General features: G+C 39.1%; 1 protein-coding gene and 1 long non-coding RNA gene across 3 annotated transcripts in view; one reads left to right on the forward strand and one right to left on the reverse strand.

Moving 5' to 3' along the window:
* Positions 1-11,398, forward strand: part of LOC111746747 — a 23,066-nt gene extending 11,668 nt beyond the window's left edge. The window contains exons 3-4 of one of the 2 annotated variants that reach the window (XR_002783250.1): positions 9,938-10,098; positions 11,274-11,398. This is a non-coding gene — a long non-coding RNA (uncharacterized LOC111746747). Of the gene's footprint in view, positions 1-9,937; positions 10,683-11,273 lie in introns of those variants that run through there. The other variant, XR_002783249.1, reaches the window with a different exon arrangement.
* Positions 9,190-21,977, reverse strand: part of TTC27 (tetratricopeptide repeat domain 27) — a 138,141-nt gene continuing 125,353 nt past the window's right edge. The window contains exons 17-20 of the mRNA XM_011372100.2: positions 15,974-16,171; positions 14,559-14,670; positions 10,695-10,795; positions 9,190-9,425 (exon numbers count right to left, since the gene is read on the reverse strand). Coding sequence (XP_011370402.1) covers positions 9,303-9,425; positions 10,695-10,795; positions 14,559-14,670; positions 15,974-16,171 — 534 coding nt within the window. The 3' untranslated portion in view covers positions 9,190-9,302. The remainder of the gene's footprint in view (positions 9,426-10,694; positions 10,796-14,558; positions 14,671-15,973; positions 16,172-21,977) is intronic.

Below are 21,977 nucleotides of genomic sequence, written 5' to 3' on the forward strand. Positions count from 1 at the left end.
GAATACACATCCTTTTTTGTTTTATGTATTGCAAATATCTACTCCCACCTTTTTGCTTTCATTCTCCTTGTCATGTCTTTTGATGAACAGAGCTCCTAAATTTTTTTTTCCTGTAGGATTAGTGCTTTTGTGTCCCATTCAAATCTCTGCCCCCCCCAACCCCCTAGCCCTGCCAATGCCACAAAGATATTCTCATATATTATCTTCTAGAAGCTTCATTGTTTCACATCTAGGCCTACAATTCACTTAGAACTGATTTTTATGCATGGTATGGGGTAAGGGGTCAAGATGCCCTTTTTTTCTATATGGATATCTAAATAACAGCACCATTTATTGAAAGATCATCCTTTCTCCACTGTTTGGCAACCACCTCTGTCATAGATCAAGTGTCTGCATATGTGTGAGTACTTTTGGATTCTACAGTCTGTTTTATTGGTCTATTTGTCCTTGCACCAATATCACACTCATAACTGCTGTTGCATTGTGACAGTATCTTGTAGTGTTAGGTCTTCAACTTGATTCTCCAGGATGGTTTTGGCATTCTCAGCCCTTGAATTTTCATATATGTTTTAGAATCAGATTTTTAATTTCCACAAAACATCGACTAGAATTATGATTAAGACTATATTGAATCTATAGATCAATTTGAGGAGAAACAACATCTTTACTATATTTTTTACAATTCATGACATATTATTTCCAATCAGTTATTCACTTAGGATTTCTTTAATTTTCCTGAAAATGTTTTAGTTTTCTGTTGAAGTATTTGCCATCTTAAAGAATACTATTTCTTAAGTATTTGGGTTTTTTTTTGCTTTTATAAACGGTATCGCTAAAATTATTTTCCTTTTCAAAATCCCTGCAGATTTGTATATGTGTAATTTGAGAAGTTGATTTTTAAATCTATATGGAAATTCTGAATTTAAGAATCATTTTCATCAATTCTGAAGAATTTTCAGCTGTTATTCTTTAAATGCCTCTTCCCCATTCTCTTTAACATCCTTCTAAAATTTTCATTAGACACATTTTTTTCTGGAAATCTAAACTCCAGTTCCCCTAACTTCTATTTCTCTCCCTTTCTGATATGAACGTGCCATGTTACATCCAGAGCTGTCCTTCCCTTCACTAATTCTCTTCGGCTCTAATCTGTTGCTTAACCTAGTGGTTCTCAAAAGAAGACCATTTTTCCCTTCAGGAGACACAGCGATGTGCAGAAAGATTTTTGTTTTTCATAACCGGGAGAGGTATGCTACTGTCATCTAATGGGTGGAGGTCAGAGATGCTAATAAACATTTTTAAAAAAGAACTTCTATATTTTGTATTTACTAATTCCAGCATCTGTGGCCTTTGTCAATCTTATTCTGTTGTTTGTTTCAACTGATTCGTACCCATGGTGTCATACATACTATGTTTCTGATTTTTTCTTATGAATTCATATTTCTTGGAATCTTATCAGAGTCATGCATTGAACTCTGTGTTCAAAGTGCATTCTTCTAAAGAGGTTTGTTCTATCAAATGTCTGGTGGCACATCAATCTGGGCGTGCCAGCTAAAAACTTTTGGCTTTAGGCCACAGAGGGAGTATGAATTCCAATAAAAGAGTAGCCTTATGGTTAGGAAGTATCAGAGATCTTTTTTCTTTTTCCCCTTAACCCAGAGCCACGTCTTAGATAAGCTCCCATCAATATCCCTCTGAGGAGTGGGGTTTTTGCTGCATTTGTTCCACTTTTCCTGGAGAATTGTCCTGGACACAGAAGGTCCACAAGCCAACCTACCACTCTGCTGGATTCTGGGCTTCATTCCCTGTCCCCAAGCACATTAATACAGTTTACCTGCCAGGAATTAGTAGATGACTTCAGGACACACACTACCTGTAGCATTCACTTACCTCTCTTGGTTCATGCTTTATGGCCACCAAGAATTTCCCTATTTCACCACCAATTCAGCCATCCATTTAAAAGAAAATTTTTAAAAAATGTTTTATCTAACATATTTACTTGTTGTAAATACGGGTTTCCCTGGATGTCTAGTCAGTCAGATTGCTGGCAAATGAAATTGATATATATTTCATTATATTTTGCTCCAAATGTACATTTTTAATTACTATGGTAATTAATAATAATTATTATTAACAGTACTAATTATTCACAATAAAAGTAACAATACTTTATATAGAGACCTTTAGTTTTCAGGGCATTTTTTTCATTAATCCTCACTGTCAGTCTATAACAAAGCGATACAGAAATTATTTTCTTGTTATAAAGCTCAACTATGTTCAGTAATTCTCAAACACAGATAAGCATCAGAATCACTTTTGCTCAGTCCTAATGGACGTGACTCTCCAGGGTTTAAAATAAGATTTTTGTTTTTTGTAAAATTATTTAGATGGCTCTGATTCACAACCATGGTTAAAAACTCCACCAGACCTTAAGGAAGAAAAATCTACTGGACAAGTCAATGAATATAGCTAGGGCTTGAATCCCAGAATTCTGACTCTAATTACTCACTCTCCTGTCCTCTGAATTAATTTTGAAACCAATTGTGGTATAGACACTAGACTCAGATAAACAGAAATCAAAATGTCAGTTTTATTATCTTCATGTGTTATCACATGTGGTCTCCCTCATACTTCTGAAGTCTAGCTCCTGGATCAATCCATAGAGGAAGACTTTGGGACTATAGAGCAGATGCCTATCTCAACCCAGAATTACTGCCCCATTGGCGGGTGCGGGGGCATCTCTCAGGCAAGCCGGGGCCTTGACTCAAGTGTATTGTCATGGAGAGCAGGAGCCGGAAGAGAATGCAACTTCTATTTTGGCAGTAGAGGAGAGAAAGGGAGAGAGGGAGAGAGGGAGAGGAGAGAAAGAGACAGACAGACAGACAGACAGACAGACAGAGACAAAGGGAGAGACAGAGACAGACAGAGACAGAGACAGAGACAGAAAGGAGAGGGAGTCAGTCTTCTCTGGTTCCTTAAGTCACAGCTCCTGCATTGCAGTAGAGTGGAGAGAGGCTAAATGACTAAATTGTCCTTCCTATTTTCCTTCCTAATCTTTAGAATAAAAATTCTCTCTTCTAAGGAAATTAAGGAGCGGGGGAATAAGTGTTCCTCCCCACAACTCCTACATCTGACACCATTTTCTCATAAGTTCCACCCTTAAAACCAGGCAAGAAGTGACTTTGCCTGGGCCTTTCACTCTACAAGGTCCCTCTGCCCCTTCCTTACAGGACTGAGGGGACGTGTTCACCTAGGGCCTGTACTACCCCCACCTTCCAGACCAAGCTCAGGCCCCTGGGACCCCAGAGTCTCCTGCCAAAGGCTTAACGTCTGCATCGCGGGGCTCCGTGGGCCTCTTCCTGGGCACATACTGATGGTAGAGTGGCCTCCGGCCTGTGCCCTCCTAGTCAGAGGGGCAGCTTGCAGTGCTGCTGGTGGTATGACAGACCTGACACCTGCTCTGTGGCGTGCACACAGGGGCACACAAGGACCCTGCAGAGCAGGGGGGGACAGAGAGGGCCGGTTCTCCAAGCATCACCCTCTTCCTGTCTGGAATTCTGAGGTTTTGAGAATTCTAAATTAAAATATGGCCTTCCAAGTCAGTATAAAAAAACATGTGTCAAGATCGTAGCATAAAATAAGTTTTATTGAACAGTTTCTTAGCTTGATTTACAACTTTTAATATTTAGATATACGGTATGTGGGCCTCCATTTGTGCTCTGGCTCTCTGAGTCCCACCAGGTTAAAGACAGGCCTACGTGCACGTGCTTCATTAGAAAGCTTAATGAAGTTAAAAAATCCTCTCTCCCCCTCTCTCTGATATATATATATATCATAGTACAGAAGGATATGCAGGAAAATGTTAACATGTTTATCTTCTACAGGGGTAGATTTGGGGTGATTTTTTTCTTCTTACATTTTCTAACTTTTTGGCAGTGAGCATGGGTGGAACTTGTATAACTTATTAAAGGGAGAAGGTTAACATTAATCAGGGCATTACTACCTCCCCCCCCACCCAAAAAAAAAAAATCCTGTGTCCTACTGATTATAGTCAGGAGAATCAACTTAGTATGCAGAGTACACTCTAGTTCTGTTGCTGAGAGCTCTATTTTTGTGAAAAAAGAACTGTTGAGGCATAAGCAGGTTTTCTGGCCAGGCAGCAGTAAAAATACCAGGACAGCTTTTATCAACCCTGGCACCAGACATCCCATAGGCCAAACTGATTTCAATGAGAGTGACAAAGGGCACACAGAAGACTGGAAAAAAGTCTGCAGCATTGTTTCTTGAACCACAAGGTTATGACCCGACGGGGATCACAGAAACTGGAGCTGACTTGCTGGATGCCCCCATTTGGGGAGCCACCAGTCCATGGGACCCAAAAGACCACCCATAATGCCCTTTTCCCTTGATCATAACAAGAACTAATTGTGCAAGTTGCTCACAAAATACTTCACACACATCATCTGATATGACAGCCACGGCAATCCTGCCTGGTCTGTAGGGTGGCTGTTTGCAATTTATAAATGAGGAAATTGAGGCCCAAAGGGTGTGGTCATGGCTACAGAGTGGTGAGGCTGGGACTTAAGTCCAGGTCTTGTCACCCTGAGATCATTCTGATCAGTCAATTCTCCGTTTCATCATTTTTCTACCTACTCTTCCTTATCATCTTTTCTTTTTCCTTTTCCAAGCACTAACCTGAGAAATTCTGATGATAGGAACTTGGTTTTCTTCCTCTTTCGCTTCATAAAAATCCACAGCATTCTTTCCTTCCTCCCTTCTCCGATCCGCACTGGCAGCCCAGAAACAGGGAAGGATTACTACGGAATGAAAATGCTGAGGATCACGACACTCTGGCATTGTGGCCCAGTAGCACTGAATGTCATCATCAAGCTCCCAAGAGAGGTACAGAAAAGGTTGTGTCAATGCTTATTATCCAGGGGTTTCTAAGGCGCCCTTACTTATATTTATTTCTATTAAGCCTTTTCATTTTCAAACCACTATTATGCGCATCCTCCCGATTGATCTTGTAACATATCTGTCTTATGGATTACTGACAGCCCACAGAGAGGTTATGGACGTCCTCAAGGCCCGCAGTAATAGTTTTCAAGAAACACTTCTATGTGAACAGCATGTGTGGTCTCTATGTCTGTAGATACTGATGTTCATCTGAGCCCTCAGTATGGAAAATGTCAGCAAGGCCTTAATGACATTAACATGATTTACCCCCCTGCCACATACACCCTTTCTGGTGAGACTACCACGAAAAGAGTCAAAAATGGCTGACACTTACCATTCAGAAGACCACTTTAATCACATAAGTTTTCCACCTTCCAGTCCTGGGCAGGAGTCCCTTTTCACAGATCACAATGTTGGCCAGGGCCAAGAGATGGTGTGGTTGACTCACAGGTCACTGCAGTTCATAAGAAGTCAGAATAATAAAAAGGAAAACAGATCTGACACCACCGGCAAGGGAAAAATCTGTGTTGTGCTAAGCCAACTAATTACAGCTGAATCATGTGGGAAGGGTAAAGACCTTGCAGAGCAAAGCCAAGCTCAAGGACAGGGCCACGTAAAAAGTCTAACCCCTCCACTAAGAGTTTGCAAGACCTTCTCAAAATTGACAACTTATTCTCAAGTCAGAGAAAAAAACAAAATCTGCTCTAATGAACTCTTTATTAACCACTTTATTAACCAGGGGGAAAGAGAAGGTGCGTTATGATAAAACGAGAACACACACACAACACGCAAGCACACACACAAATGCACACATAATTGATCTCTAAATTGGCTTAGTGGCAAGCTGCGTATCCAGAGTAAAAAGTGCTTCTTTGTCCACTAAACTACTGCAATTTAAAAAAATAAGAAAATAAAAAATTTCAAGATAAGCTCAGCTTTATAGTTCACTTGGTGAAACCTAATGTAGCTACAATTATTCTTAGGCCTTGGTCTGTGAAAGACTCCACAAGAGTTAACAGCGAGCCAGCACTACCTTTGGCCCATAAGGGATTACTCTTTTATTAGTATAGTCTTGGGATTAGTAGAAATGTCTGTCTAATGAATGCAGCTACTATATTTGAGCACATGCCTGAATAAGCTACTTGTTGATTGAAACCTATCTATTTATAAGCACTTTCTGCACGTTGTGAAAAATCCATCTGTATCACCACAGCATGGCGCCCACCATTGGAATAAAGGCTCTTTGCCATTTCACTATAAGGCCTGTGGAATGAACAGGCAGAAAGGAAGTGTGTTGCATCCACTTAACAGGTTTTATTCCTCACTCTTGGCCAGTAAAGTAGAGTTACCTTATCTAAACAGTGATGTAGATTGATGTGGATGTTATAAAAACAGAAATGGAAAAAAAAGAACACTTTTATTCAGACTCACCCAGGGTGTTAACCTAGTAGATTTACTATAATTTGGAAAAATGGTCACGAATAGCCCACACTAGCCATACTTCCGCTATGCACAATCTTTGAATGCAGTCTAGAAAGTAGGCGAATTTAAGACACATATTGGGTATCATTTCTTCACATTTCTACTTATGAATAGCACACTAAGAGCACGAAGAGAAGAGCCTTGATACACAATCAGTCAATGCTTCCAATGTTTCGGGTCCTCTTACCAGACTGAGGCTCCATTTGAGGTAAGGCCAACCTCTCCAGCCCTCAATCAGAATTTCAAAATCCATTTCAGGATTCTGTAGTTCTGAAAACCGCCCCCCCCAACTCTATTTGCCAGCCCTTGACACACACTCCATAGCTCTGCTTTCCAGACTTAGCACCAACTCTCTAAGCTTCCTGAAGTTTAAGTTTGGGCGTAGAGAAGGAATTTCTTATCCACTGGGGTTTATTTCAACTCCTCTGCCGTTAGGGTCACCATTTGCTATGCTGCTTCTTTGATAAAAAGACCAGCAAAAAATTTATTAAATTTTTTTTTAAAAAAGAGTAAATAATCTTAACAGACCACAGGCTATTATTAACTGAGACCTCACAGAGTTTCTCTCCTTGAAGAACTTTATAAACAATGACAGGCGAACTTTGCATGTGTCCCATTGTTAGAAAGAGAAGACTGACCATTAATAGCTTTTTCTAGGCCCAACATAGCAAGTAGAAGGAATGTAGGCTTTAGCAGTCTTTGAATTCTGGCTATTTCTCTATGTAGAGTTTGTGATCTGTAGTTTCCTGGTGATATCACAAACCTACCCAGTGCATAGTGAGAACTCAATAACTGGTAGCTATTAGCATTATTATCATGCTGTGGGAACGCAATAAAGATTAAAGGATCTCATCTTTTATATTTTTCTAGTTGATGAACCAAAACAAAAGTATTAATACTAGAAAACCAAAGTTAAAATTTAAAAAAGATAAGGCACTTGGAAATGACAAATATTTAAATCATTATATAGCAATGTGAAGTATTAAAGACCCTAGAGTAAATAAAATATAACTGTTAAAACAGATACTGTTACTGGCTCTGCAGCTGGGAGAAAGTGCTAATAAGAGGCATTAAGAACATGATGGAAGGTACTATTATCACCACACTCATTTTACAGATAAAGAAATCAAGTTATCTGAATGTTAAGTATTAAGTGTTAGGAGTTAGCAGAGATGAGGTTTTGATAAAACCCAACCTTTTCCTACTTTACTACACATTTTCATAAATTATGTGAAATATTCACATAGGTAAGATTATTAAACATAACTAATAGGTCTATGTCTTAAAAAGAAGACATCTAATAGCTCCCTCCTTTGTGAGATCATTCCAAGATAAAAGAGGGTATAGAGAAGCATCCAGGAGACTTTGGTCCAGCATAGCATCTGAGAACAGAACCAGAAGGGGAACATCCTTTTGTGACTTGGTTTGTGAAAACTCACACTCCCTGATGCCTTTGCACCTTGAACTTAAAAGAGAATTGAGAACTAAAACCTTCTAAAACTTGGAAACTCTTCTTCAATCACTTGATTCCCAAAATCTTAGCACTTTTCAGTATCTATTAGTTTTTTATTGGGGTTCACAGGTAGGTATTGATAAAGAGGTAATCTTAAAACCTCACTCTAACCATCCATCAGTCCATCCATCCATCCAACCACCCACCTGTTACCCCATGGATTCCATAAAATATTTGAGTGGACATTTAATATTAACTCATGCTGCTTCATTTTACTTGTCTTTCTCATAGTTATTGTGTCTCCTGTAAGAGAAACTGCTTTGGGGCATACATCAACATTTTTTAGGCTAGTATGATAATAGAAATGAGAAGCAGGTGGTTAAGGAATGGAAGCATTGATAAGTATTCATAACAGAAATTTGTTGATGAAAGTTTTTAGACTTTTTTTAATGTTCAGAATACTTATATTTACGGATTATGTATTTTTAAATTTCCAAAGGCAGTTGAAACTCACAAAGAAACAAGGAATAGAAATTATTCACATTGTATAAATAAGAACACGGAAAAAAGCAAGGGTCAAATAACTTATGCATGGAACCCAAAATTCAGCAACCAAAGCCAGGACTTAGAATTCCTCACTATGACTTTTCTAGTAAGATTATTAAGCTCAGCTGCTGCCTTCGACATTTGTTTCCATAGACATTACTAAGAAAGCATTTTACTTTTGCATTTTTGTAATATGGCACCATTTATAGCTGCCTTCACCCATAACAACCTTATTAAACAAGCATCTTGGGGCTGGCAGTACACACGACGAGGGGGTCAGCCTGGTTACTAGTGGCTAATGCTTGAGACAAAATTTGAGTTATGTCATTTTTGTCTTGCATTTTCTTGATTTAGAAGTTAAACCATGCCCACACTTCTAATTTAGCCAAGACTGTACTTTTCTGACACAAATACCAAAATCTCAAGAAGTGAAAAGGTTTCCATCATCAAATCTACTCTTTTATCACTTTTGGATAAAAGCAGCCAATCTAACGATGCCACAAACTTGTAGTGTGAATTTTTATCCTGTTTAGACTAAGTTCTTCTAAAGAATGATCTAATTCATTTTAGGCTGAGAGAGAATAAACTCTATGCTAAAAAGAGAACTATAACTTTTTTGCTCTTTTTGCTGAAATACCTCAAGAATAATAAAAATATTAAATTTGACTAATCCTAAAGAAATAGAGAAGTTTTTATTTAACGTATTTCAGGAAGTTCAAACATTTGGAAAAAAATCACAAAAAACAACAATGTTAGCCATTAAAGAAAAATTTATTTTAAAAAATCAGTATCGAGTGTTTCTGATACACAGGTACAGAGAAATTCCAGAAGGCGAGAGCACCTTTTCCGGAAACTGCTCCCAGGACGGTCAATACTGATTTCGAAATTGGTTGCTCAGGTCTTGGAGCTCTATTACTAAGGCTTCCATAGCTGCCATTTCATCAGCTAACTCCCTGGAAATTTCTCCACTTGTCACATCTGTAAATAGTTGCTGCAACATAAAGAACAAAGCAGAAGCATCAGAAACAATAAAAATCTCTTTACAATAATATAGAGACAGAGTATAGAATTAAAATTCCCTTTGCATAATAATGCCATAACATTATAGTAGCAATGGCAGTATTGGTTCTGTTCATCATCCTGGAAAGGTACAAGCTGCAACAATTAAAGGATGAATCAAACAATATGCCTGAATTTCGAATGAGCTCTGCTCTTCAAAATTGTTGCCTTGAATACCAATTATTCTATTCATTTCAATGTCATAGGATGGTTTTTGGATGAATGGATATTATTCATCCAAATAAAACAAATCTATTCACTGCATATACAAGCAAAACGAATATATTTTATATTCGAGATCATATAAATCAGACCCTTTATGTCAATTATTTGAAAATTAATTATGGCTTAGGACTCAGAGCCACAAAGATCATCAAGACTTGGTAACAGCAAAAAAGCCCGACAAAATAAAATAAATATAAATGAGCCCTCCTTTTGTAACAGGAATTGCCTGGGGGGCATATTGCAACATACTCAACTGAACATGCTACCACAGCTGAAATACCGAGAATGCTCCAAGGAGCTGCCTGCTGAGCCCAGGAATCCAGTCTTCAAAAAGCTCCCTGGACCCTCGCAGGCATTCCCACCCCAGCACTGGTCCACAGGTCTGTATGTGCAACTGGATGGTTCATGTTTTCTGTCGTCAAACCTGAGTCACCCATCTACCTTCACCATTTTTGTCAAATCCAAACAACCTACTTAATATTTTCTCTCTAAATCATTTTTTTTACATAATAAAAGTCTTTTTAAGGTGAAATTTCATCACTACCATAAACAAAAAATTAGCAATAATATTTATGAAAGTGTAGATTTGATATGCTAGTTATACTTTTTCAAACATGCTTTGAAATAGATATGAAAATTGAAAGTTTACCCAAGTGCTACCAGTGGCATAAATGCCACACTTTGGGGAAAGTGATAATAAAGAGAAGAGCATTGTTTTCATTTAATTTAAAGAAAGTACTAAGGACTGGACTGTAAATATTAATTTCTAAGACTTAAGTTACACATATTTAGGGTGGTCTGGCCATTTGGCCAATAATACCCTCATTAGTGCAAGTAATCGGGAAGGCGGGGGCTAATATCTAAAATGCAATATGGGCCTAAAATTACCCCGAAGTAAAAGATTTAAGAGCAGTTAGCTGGTACTAAAGACTTTTTTCCATATGCTGATTCTAATTAATTCACATTTCACTCTCACCTTTGCTTTAGATAACAAGCCCTGTAGATTGAGTCGAACTGAAGAAAGCACCTGAACAGCTTCTTGGGGCTTAGATTTGTTTTTACTGCATTTCACAGCCACTGGAAGATAAATATGGGGAAAACATCCATAAAACTTGGTAACGATAATTCACGGTACAAAAAAGAAACAATTATTTTATTAAGACTTTAGAAATATTTCTCCATGGAAAGATTTTATTTTGGAAAAAGAATAATAATTATGTGCATAATTCTCCCCTTTATTCTTCTTTCAGAAGGATAATTTATTGCTAAAGAGAAAATTTTGGGGAAAACAGGTGATTTTTTTTGGTGATTTACGGATCATTGGGAAGAAACATCCTCCACACCCCCCACAAACTAATGAAATTAGGTAAAAAGAGATAAAATCTGACCGAATGCAAAGTGCCCCCAGAAGGCAAACACAGAAGCAGCACATCCCAGTGTGGCTTCCCAAGGTGCTGGGTCCCTCGCGAGGGCTCACAACTGCTGATGACACTAGCTCAAGGAAGTGACATGACAGATGTTTACGGCTCAGTTCTTACTGCATTTTCATTCTCAGGGTTTGTACCATCATCTGGAAGAGCTGATGTCAACAACCTCTGTGCCTGCACTGAGGGCACGTGACCACAACCAGGCTCCCTCCCGGGTTGCGGAGCCAGGCTTGGCATCAGCAGCGGGTAGGGGAGAATGAAGTCACTCATCTCCAACGAGTCTGCCTGCAGCATTTTGGGAGCCCATTTTCCTAAAATTTTAAATTATGAAGAGGGCATAACCATCCCTGGCCGAAGGCCCACCTACTAACGCTTTACAAGAACAAGCAAAGAACTTTGCAAAAATATAACACCTGATATTTCTCCACCGATTTGTTCCCGTTTTTGTTCCTCTAAATCATGCTCACTACAAACAGAACAATAACCAGATCACATTTTAAGACTACACTACAGACTACAACAATTAAAGTCTACTTAATATCCTGGATCTTAGACCAGGGATAGAAAATAGATTTCTTTTTGCATGGAAACTCGAAGTAACTGCTGGCGGTTGTCTGTGCCTGAAAAAATAGTTTTGTCATCAATTAGTAATATCTTCCATGACTGGCGAGAACTAGGTTTGACATTCATATCTTAAAGTAATAATTAGTCTGATATTTCTCAGCTAAGGGTTGAAAGAAGCCATGCTAATCAACATGTTAAACTCATTTTCAAAAGGCACAGTGAGGATTATGATGTCTGTGCCCCTTAGTAGAGTGAAGTTGTAACTACCATGGCTGAGGTACTGGGCTATTTAATATCTAGTAACTTGTATCAGAAACAGCTGTGATTCTTTTTTCAATTCTTTATTTTCATTCTGAGGAAAACAAAATTAGAGCAAAAAGACAAACACACTCTATTAGTCCTCCTCCACAATTCCATGTCCAAAAGGCACTTGAAACTGAGATAGACAGACAGACAGACAGATAAGACAATGAATGAGAGAGAGATAACCTGTTTCAAATCATCAGGAAATTCCCAGAGAGCAGTGCTTCCTCCAGGCAGATTGTAGTTAAAATGCATAACTATTATTTTAAAAGTTCCTGGATGGTGAAGAAAGAATGAACTTTGCCCATCCTTTCCCAGAAACAGAATAGCTGAGCCTGTAAATGAGTACCCTCCAGATAATACAAATGGGTACAGAATGACAACATTGTTATGGAAAGGTCTCAAACAATACGTAGAGATTATAATGTCTTATCGAGCTTTCTGAAGTACATTCTTAAAAATAGCAATCCAAGAGTGAGTAGATCACATGGAGATATTTTTTATGTTATATTTCCTTTTCAGAATTGGGTGGAGTAGAGAACAGTTGTTGGGAAGAAAGGTAAAAAAGAACACAGAGTAACAGAGAAAGTAACCCAGCTCATTCTTCCCCTGAACACTGGCATGCAAAAGCAACTGAAGAAAAGGTTAAGATTTATCTTTATAAATCTAAAATATCACTGGAAACTAAAGCTAAGTATCCACTCAGATATGCTTATAATGTTGTAGGAACACCAACACATGATTCATTGAAGTCAAAGGAGAAGTTAAAAGAATAGACACCTGTTTGTTCCCCAAGTATTGCCCTGATAGAAACGCAGTGCCAAAAATAGTTTAAAATCAACTTTAAGATGCACAATGAAGATTTTTCCTGGAGTACTTCTTAACCTACAAATTTATATTTGACAAGTTTAATACCATCACTTAATGATAACAGAAATCTTGGCTTTGAATGTTAGACAGTCAGTTGTTCACAGAAATGTTTAGGGTTGGCAGGTTGAAGTAGATAAGATAAATTCTCCCCAGAAAATCATATCTTAGTATAATTATGTACATAATATACCTTAGCATGGGTTTCCCCAAATACAGTACTATATTCACCAAGGCCAAAGACATAAAGACTGAACTCCATCTGGGCCCAGTCACCACGAGGCTGGCACAAGCCACATAAATTCCGGCTACTTCAGACCATCCTCTCACTGGTCTATCAGCAATTACTTCAAACTTTTACACAGTGAATTTCAGCTATACTGAATTTAGCACCTTGTCTGTCAAGGAGTAAGTGGCCCGGGAAATTGGATATTTATATATTTTGTTTATCAACGATCTCAAAGGCCATAAGTAGAATTATTAACCCTAAGCCCATTTCTAACTTGTTTGAATATTGTTACTTTCTTTTGCAAGTTAAGCTTTATTCTTGTTCTTCATTTTTCTCTTTTCGGTTTTGAGTCCCTGATCATACAGCTCAGATCTTCTACCCCAGAGGGAACAGGGTCGGGGCAAGAAGCAAGGGAATGACATTTAAACCATGCCTAAGACACTGTTAAGCATTTTAAAAATATTATATTTTTAAATTTGTTTTCATTTATATTTGTTTTCATTTACTCTTCAGAACTACAACAGGTAGGTGCATCCCTATTTTACTAACGAGAGAGCTAAGGCTCAGGGAAGTTAAGTAATTTACCCCAAGTCACAGAGCAAGTGCGTGGTAGCACTGGTCCTGGGGCTTAGGTCTCCCTGTCCAGAGCTCTGACCTGTTCATTGTCTCCCATGGGCTCCCTATTTGCTGGAACTATTTGCTGCAGAAGAATTTAGAGGAGGACTTTAGAATGAGTCCACAGTTCCTGTGACTCAGTACTTAACGTCGTGGCTTCGTTATTTTATTCGAACTGCAACCTCAGGGCATCATGCACTCATATTCAAATATAAATGTGAAAATGCATTACTAAAGTTAACTGGTATATTTTTCATTAATGCAAATAATTAAAAGCAGCCTTTATCTGGAATTTACTTACCCAAGTGGCATACAACTTTATATGTATGGTTACCCATGCCTCAAATATCACCCACTAAATTTCCCAAAGATAGGGATTAGATTATATTTTTAATTTCTTTTGTATATGCCACAGCTCTCTATATATTATTATGTACTTCAGGTATCTATGTATTTTTATGAACAAGCATTTTCATTTATAAAAGAAGAATATGAGTCAGGAAAAGTTAACATATCTTTAGCCTACATAATCGACACAAATAGACTCTGTGTGAAGTGAAGGTTAAATACAGTTGTAAAGGTATTTCATATCTCTGAAGTTTCTAATACCATCACTAATTCAAATCGTATTTAAGCCTCTAGCCTATATTTTTTATTGCTTGAAAGTGCCTACTACATACTAGTTGGTCTATAGATATTTGATGAATACAACAATTTCAATACAATGAAATACTCTGAAATTATTAGTAACAAAACTTTCCTGTGACTAACACTTTTTCTTATCCATAAAAACACATTAAAATACACCAAGGACATCAAACGTTACATCAAATACCATGTGCAAGTCCTACAGCTCGCTGAACCACTTCCTTAAATGATGTAATATCTTTCTCCCAACAACTGGACTGTGTATCACACTTGTATGCCTTAGAGAGATACTGGAACGCCTGAGGAAAGAAAAAACAACATTCAGAATAACAAGTAGAATTCCCATTTCAAGCTCTATTTCCTGGAAGTCATATGGAATTAATCCCAACTTGAAAACCAGCATCTGTGTTATACAGCACAGTCTCTCTTACTTCTCATCAAAGAAAGGGTATAGATGCACATCCAACAGCAATAAGCAATTAAAAGAAACCAAACGGATGTATCTGGATCTAGATACTTCCCTCCAAGCAGAAAAATATAAATGAAATATAAATGCTTGTTTTGGAAAATCTATAAGGAGTGTGCACATTACCTTGCCATTTGTAGCCATCAGCTTAAGAGACCGGTTGAGAGAATGAAGTGTGAACTTGGTGAAACTATGGGATTACTGGTAGGTATGTAAACTCACGGAAGTTTAAAACACTCTCTTTTCACAGCCCCATCCTTGCGGATTCTTGAGGGAGAAGTCATAGATGAGAATTCAGAGTACCCTTAATTCTACATAGACAAAGGAGCACATAATTCAGGAAGAAATGGAAGGCCAGAAAGCAGGAGTCGGTGCACACGTGTGTGTGAGCATGTGTCCTCTGGTCTGACAAGACATTGGCAGAAGCCAGCTAGGTGAACTGAGAGAGGAAAGAACGGCTGTGAATCCCACAGATTAGCTGTACTGCGGCTAATTCCAGCTCATGCAAGGAGTACATGTGATTTGTTGTGGATGTTTTGAAAAGAACCCAAAATAATTACTCGAACCTTGGAAACTCAGAAGCCTCCTTTACGTGCTAAGATAAGAGGCTACGGCAAAACTGGGGTGTGACTGGTGGGCCATGCTTGTGAGGACCAGGCTAGGCAGCCTGTCAAGGATCTTCTGTTTAGACTTTAAAAGCACTTCCCCACTACTCGTTTCTAGTTCCTTTTTCTCTTTCCCTTGCATAGTCGCCATCTCGGATTTAAACACTCTTTTGTCCTTGCACCCAATCTACCTTAGTCCTTAGCGATGAGCCTGCAGAAAGGGGGGTGCAGTAACGAGAGCCAGCTGTTTGCTGCAGCTCCAGTAGGGGAGCAGGTTAGAGACCCTTTTGCAGGAAAAAGAACAATTTCATAAGAAAAATTCAGGAAAAGAATAAAGATGAATGCGTACAAGTCTTAACCTGCCCACAATTCAAAGTGCTTATGTTAAAGCCTCTGAATTAAAACTGAAAACTTGAGCAGATTAATCTTATCTTTCAAATTATTAAACTTTTTCCTCCAACCATCAAAAAAGCAGATCCACTACACATATGTTCAAACAAAAGGCAAGGGCCGGGAAGAGTGAAGACTTACCCTTTCATTCTCATCGGGCTTTTCACTCTGCCCGTCCCCATATACCTGGGCATACAGCCTCCAGATTTCTCCGTCATTAGTCACTCTAGAAGTTACTCGGCCAAACAACTCCTGCAATCTTCCTTTGAGGCCGGTTGCGACATCTCCACTTCGATCAGTCATCCCATCGATCACTGCTCTCACAAGGATTCTAAGAACCTTAAAAAAATGCACAGAAGAAACCAGTAAGCTAGAAACAACCAAATAACAAAAAACAAAGGGCTACTATCACCATCATCAACGGCAATGACAATGATAAACCTTGTGACACCTGTTAGACGATCATCCTTACACCTTTTAAAAATAAAAGTCAAGCCATTATGAACCACTCTGCAGAACTGCATGCTGACCACCTCGCTATTCAGGCTCCTCGGAGGGCTCTCCTCTCCCAGGGCCCTGTCCCAGGTGCTCTCCTCTTCTCACTCTGATTGCCCTCTCTGAATGCTGTGATCCACACCTGTAGCTTCTTATATAGCCTACTATGTAAGAAGCTTCTCATAAAGTCTACTCCGATAGTGTCGGCGCAGCTCCAGCCACACTCCTTTCTGGAGCTCCGTGACTGTGTACCTCAATCCCTACCAGGCATGGCCAATCAACATCTCGCACTCCACCTATCCAGAAGTGGAACGTAGATCCCAGATCTTCCTTCTGTACTCTCAGAACCAATAGCTTTAGCATCAACCTAGATTCACTTCTCTCCCATTTCAGCCACATGTAATTGATTTGATTCAACATTCCTAATGAGTCCTAAACCCAGCCTCTCCTACATTAGATTAGGCCTCATTACTTTCCATCTGGACTGCTGTGGTAACATTCTAACTGCTTAAAGAGGTCCTGGCCCTTGCTCACTGTTGAGTGATAAGCTGCTGATGCATTTGCATTAGGCATGTAGAATACCCAGAAAGTATCTCTTGGCCTTCCAACTACCCCAGGTCCGCTCAGCACTTAGCTATCTCACTTTTCAAAGACTTTTTGGCTATCTTGCTTTTCAAAGACTTTTACACATTCTATCCCAGATGCTTTGAATGCTGATAGATGGGCTGAGCCCCAGAGCTGGTTATATTGTCCTGAGAAGACATATCTTTCCTATCTATATTAGACCATGTATCTCAAGGCAATTTCCTGGAGCATAGAAAGTACATCCTTAATCATCTACTCCTGTGATGGAGGAGCAGTAAAGCTACCTGGATCCACCTAAAGAACCAGCATGAGGAGAACACTCTAAGACCTTGCCCGTGGGCTGACACATTGGTACCACCCAGGAGCTTGTTAGAAATGCAGAACCCTGGATGGAGATGTTAATCCATCCTGGACTGAGATTCTGCATTTCTAACAAGCTCCCAGGTGATGTGGATGTTGATGGTCCACAGACCAAACTTTGAGTTCCAAGGTTCCAAGAGACAGGGTACCCACATCTTTATTCTTACTCTGAACTTCAGCGAGAGGACATTTCATCACCTGTATGTATCACCAGGGTGTAATACAGTGCCTAGCATACAGCACTGACTCAACGAATACATCTGCCTGAACAAAAGACTGAACAAACACACCTCTTTCAGAAAGCGGCGCTAAAAGAAAAGCAACCATTGTCCACCTTGCTTGTGCATTCTGACCCATGCGTGAGATGCGGCTGAGGAAACGGGCTCCTCTGGGCCGGGAACACTTTTAGGGACGTGAGCTCTGGCTCACGGTTCTAATTACACACAGTGATAAAAGCAGACAGGAGAACATTCGATTGTGCTTTTCCATTCTTGTCTGGATAAGGTCCATTATCACTGCCTGTAAATTCACATCACGATCTCATATATGTAGTTTTAAATTTGAAAGTAATGAAATTCAGATTACAATCCCACTCATGATTTTAAGTATGAAAGTAGAAGTGTATGAACATGCACGACTTGTTTCAAGTGATCAATCTGTATACTTTTCAAGAATTAACATGTTTTGAAAGGAATGATCTATCAAAGTATTTACTAACATGTACAGGTGAAGAAAGATAAAGCAGTAAAATACTTTTTTCCTGGGATCTCACAGTTGGCCCTACATCCCCTCCCTTCACTGTAGCCTGTATGAGGAGACAATGGAGGAGAGAAAAATTTTGGTTTCTCAAAAAAACTGAAGAGCTGCAGTGCTGGTGTTGGAGAGAGGAAAAGCTGGTGGAGAGAAAGAGAGAGAGAGTGTGTGTGTGTTTGGGGGGGTGTGAAGGGAACAGGAGAAGGTAGGGAGGCAGAGTGTCTGTCTGTGTGTTATGGGGGCAGGAAATAGCGAAGGGAACTGTGGGTAGGCGGACACCAAACACCTCTACCTAATTCACATGCAGATCAACAAGAGGGTGATGGGACCTTGACTAGGAGTAGAAGCAAGGACAAATCTGTTTTCATACTCTCTATTGGCATGTTCAATGGCCAATTAAATAGCTAGATTTGGAGCTTAGAAGAGAGTTCTCTATGAATGAGTAGATAATAGAAGCCATTCACGGCCACGCGATGTTGCCTAAAGAGACTATGTTGGGTAAGAATCAGACTGAGGACAGAATCTAAAGGAAACCGATATTTAAGAGGAGGGAAGACAAACAAAGGCCTCGGCACTGACGAGACTAAAAAGGAATGCTCAGAAGGGTGGGAGAAAGTCGTGCTGTGAAAACTAGAGAAAAAGAAAGTCACGAGGAGAATTCATCTGCAAAAGATCAGGATGGAAGATTCCACTGGGTTTGGTAATTACAAGGGTAGTGACTGTAACCAGAACTGAGCCAGGACCAGGAGGGCAGGAGAGACTGTGATTTTGAACAAGAGGATTACACAAAGAGAGAACATGAAAACCAAGACGACTATTAACATCATAAAAAACAAAAAGCAAAAAAACCCCAATCATAGTACCTGTAATACCCATTTTGAATATTATTTGTATAGGCATAGAATGGTAATAGAAAATATTCATTTAACAAAAATAATTAATATAAACATATTGGGAAGATAAGAAAGAGAAGTAGCAAAAATGTCAGTATAAGAGAGTCAAGTCCTCATTTATTATAATAGGATGTCAAGTGATAATACCTAAATTTAGTTAATAAAAAAGAGCCATACATAACTATTATTATGAAAATGTGCAAATGGAAAAAGAAATACTAAAGCATTTCTTCCCTTTGGGGAGAAGGATCTTGAAAAGTGAAAAGAGATAAAGCAGAGAATTGTTATATTTTGTTATAAGCCTTTTACTGCTACGTAACTTGTAAAACTGTATGTATGTGTTGTGTTAAAAAAATAACAATTTAATTTAAAACAGAGAAAAGGCAAAAATAAATACATTCAAAGATTGGCAAATATGAAAAAAATGATGGCAACATGAATATTCATTTATTCCATTTTACTTTAAAATTAAGTCCTTGGCATGTGTGGGTGAGGGGGCGGGGCTGGAGTGCGGGCTTTGGGAGAGGTGGGAGTGAATGAGCTCACTCCTGCTCTGGGGGCCAGAACAAAGGTGCGTCCCTTTGTGAAAATTCATGTGTTCTGTATACTTTTCTGTATGTACAATATATTTTAATAAAAAGTTAAAAAGTTGTTTCCTGAAATTAAGAAAGCTCCATGAACTGAAGGAAAAAATAGTTATTAAAATACATTAACAAATGGAGCTAATATGTCATCTTTAAAAAATGGTTTTAGAGTGATAACGATTATTTTTTAAAACCACTAGAATAATTTTATAATTTTCCTTTTAGCATTTTCCTCCCACTAACTAGTGAGAAAAATCACATCCTAGTTATCCAGACTGACTACAAAAACAATAACTTTTAACACATATTTAACCATTCTTTAAGAAATAGGTATTTGTGATTTAAAAAGAGCAAAGGGTGTTGCAGTAGAATTTCTTCGATTAAATAAATCACCAAGGGGTACAATTTCCTCTTGGGCCATCCACAAATTTTACCAGTATTAAACTCCTTTGCATCATCAAAAGTGAAAAAATATTTTTTTAAACAAGTAAGTGCCTTTATCCACTGTAAATTGGATAAAAATGGATAAATTGTTATGATTCTTGAATCCATAAGAAAATAGTTAAAACTATAAATTACTAAGTGTGTAACAAGAGGCTGAAGGGTAGAATATTGAAGTTCAAGAATTTAGAGATGGAATAATTCTTGGGGAAACAGAGTCCAAGATATGGCCACTCGGATGGGTTACTTATACGGAATAAGATGACGACAAAGAACTTTCAGTGCAAAGTACTGGACGTACCATCAACCTATACACTAAGTATTCCAGAACAGCTAGATCTAGAGAGGAGAGGAAGATCTATATCGTCAGATGCTGAAGTGCACCATGAATATGGGGGAGGGGCTAGCAAGTTGGTAAGTAGCAGTAATGAGGACAGGTCTTCTTTCTACTATGTCACAGGACCGTTGTATCAGAAGTCAACACACAAAAAAAAGAGCTTCGAAACTGTAAAGCAATATAGACCTATAAACTGATTATTATCGTCGACCTTCAACTTCCTTACTCTGTTAGAAGTGGACAGCAAAACCCTTGTTGTTGGCCCACTCACTATGGGCCTCTACATTTCCTTTTTCCAAATGTTTGTTGAGCAAAGATCTTTCCTTTATAAGATATTTAATTTTTTTTTCTTAATTTGGATTGAACTCATTTTTCCCAATGTCAAAGCGTTATGGTTATTTTCATGACAGAGATTATATAGCACACAAGGTGACGGACTAACATGTCGCTAGCTCCTTTACCTGAATCCCAACTCTGTACGTTGCTTGAAAAAAGAGAAAGTCATAGATCTGAGAAAATAACAGAAAACAAGTCAGAAACCCTGGGGAGACAGAAACTGGCTGCGTTCGGTATAGCGGAGATCAGTGGGCCAGGCTGGAAAAGTGCCTAGGTGATAATGTTCATAGATAGGCTAAGAAAAGCTTTTTGGTTGTGCCTTTCTTCCTTCCACACACTACTCTACATGCCACTTGCTATCAGCATGGAGACTGTGCCAGTTCAGTGCAAGCCATCAGGACAAAGGGCCTGGCTAAGACAGCAACAGATCCAGGAGGCCTGGCTTGTCCCCCACAGGCTGAGGTCAGATGACTACTCTGGAAAATGGACATTGGAAGCGTATGGTGCCTGGCAGAGATAGGGGAGGTGTCCTGAGCAGCAGGGCCACTTGGTGGTGGTGGGAGGGGGCAGCAGCAAAGTTTATCCAAGGGGTGGGTTCCCTTGTAGCCCAAACTCACCAGGAAGGGCACGCTTTGGGTCCTGGGCTTTGCTGTAGCCCCTCCTACCAAGTACACATTAGCAGAAGAGCCAATATCTCCAGGGAAGTATGAGCCAACAGGGACAAAATTGCAAAAGAACAACCATAATGAAATAAACGAACTGAACAGGCTACATGAAAAAGAATTTAAGGTCATGTGGAGGAAAACTTTGTTTGTTTTCATAATACATATGTTCGGGAAGATAAAAGGGAAAACCAAGGAACGAATGAGGTAACAGCATATATGGGGAAGAAAAATGGTGTGAGGACTGAGCCCAGAGTCACTGTCACACAGAAGGAAAAGGGAGGATGATTCTGCAGAGGAGACAAGGAAGCCGCAGCTGGTAAGGTAAGAAGTGTGAAACCTTGGAAGCCAAGTGAGGAAAATGTTTCAAGAAGGAAGTAGAATTCAACTATGTTACATAAACACTGCTGATGAGGCTGAAAAACCTGAGGACTGACGACTGTCCCCTGAATGTGGTGACACAGACCTTAACGACAGCACATTCGGTGGAGTGGTGGAGATAAAGCCTAAATCGCACACCTCTCCAAGAGGATGGAGCAGGGGAAGTAGCGCCCAGGTATGAAGAGGCTGCTCCTGGGGAGTGGGGCGGTGACTGTGGACGGACATGAGTGCGCACAAATTGTTTATGCACAGTTTGAAAAAACTGAGAACTTTGAAAAACTAGAGCAACAGATAAATGCATTCAGTAATATTTTCCTA

The sequence above is a fragment of the Pteropus vampyrus genome, unplaced genomic scaffold (genome assembly GCF_000151845.1).
Source record: "Pteropus vampyrus isolate Shadow unplaced genomic scaffold, Pvam_2.0 Scaffold200, whole genome shotgun sequence".
Classification (NCBI taxonomy): Eukaryota; Metazoa; Chordata; class Mammalia; order Chiroptera; family Pteropodidae; genus Pteropus; species Pteropus vampyrus.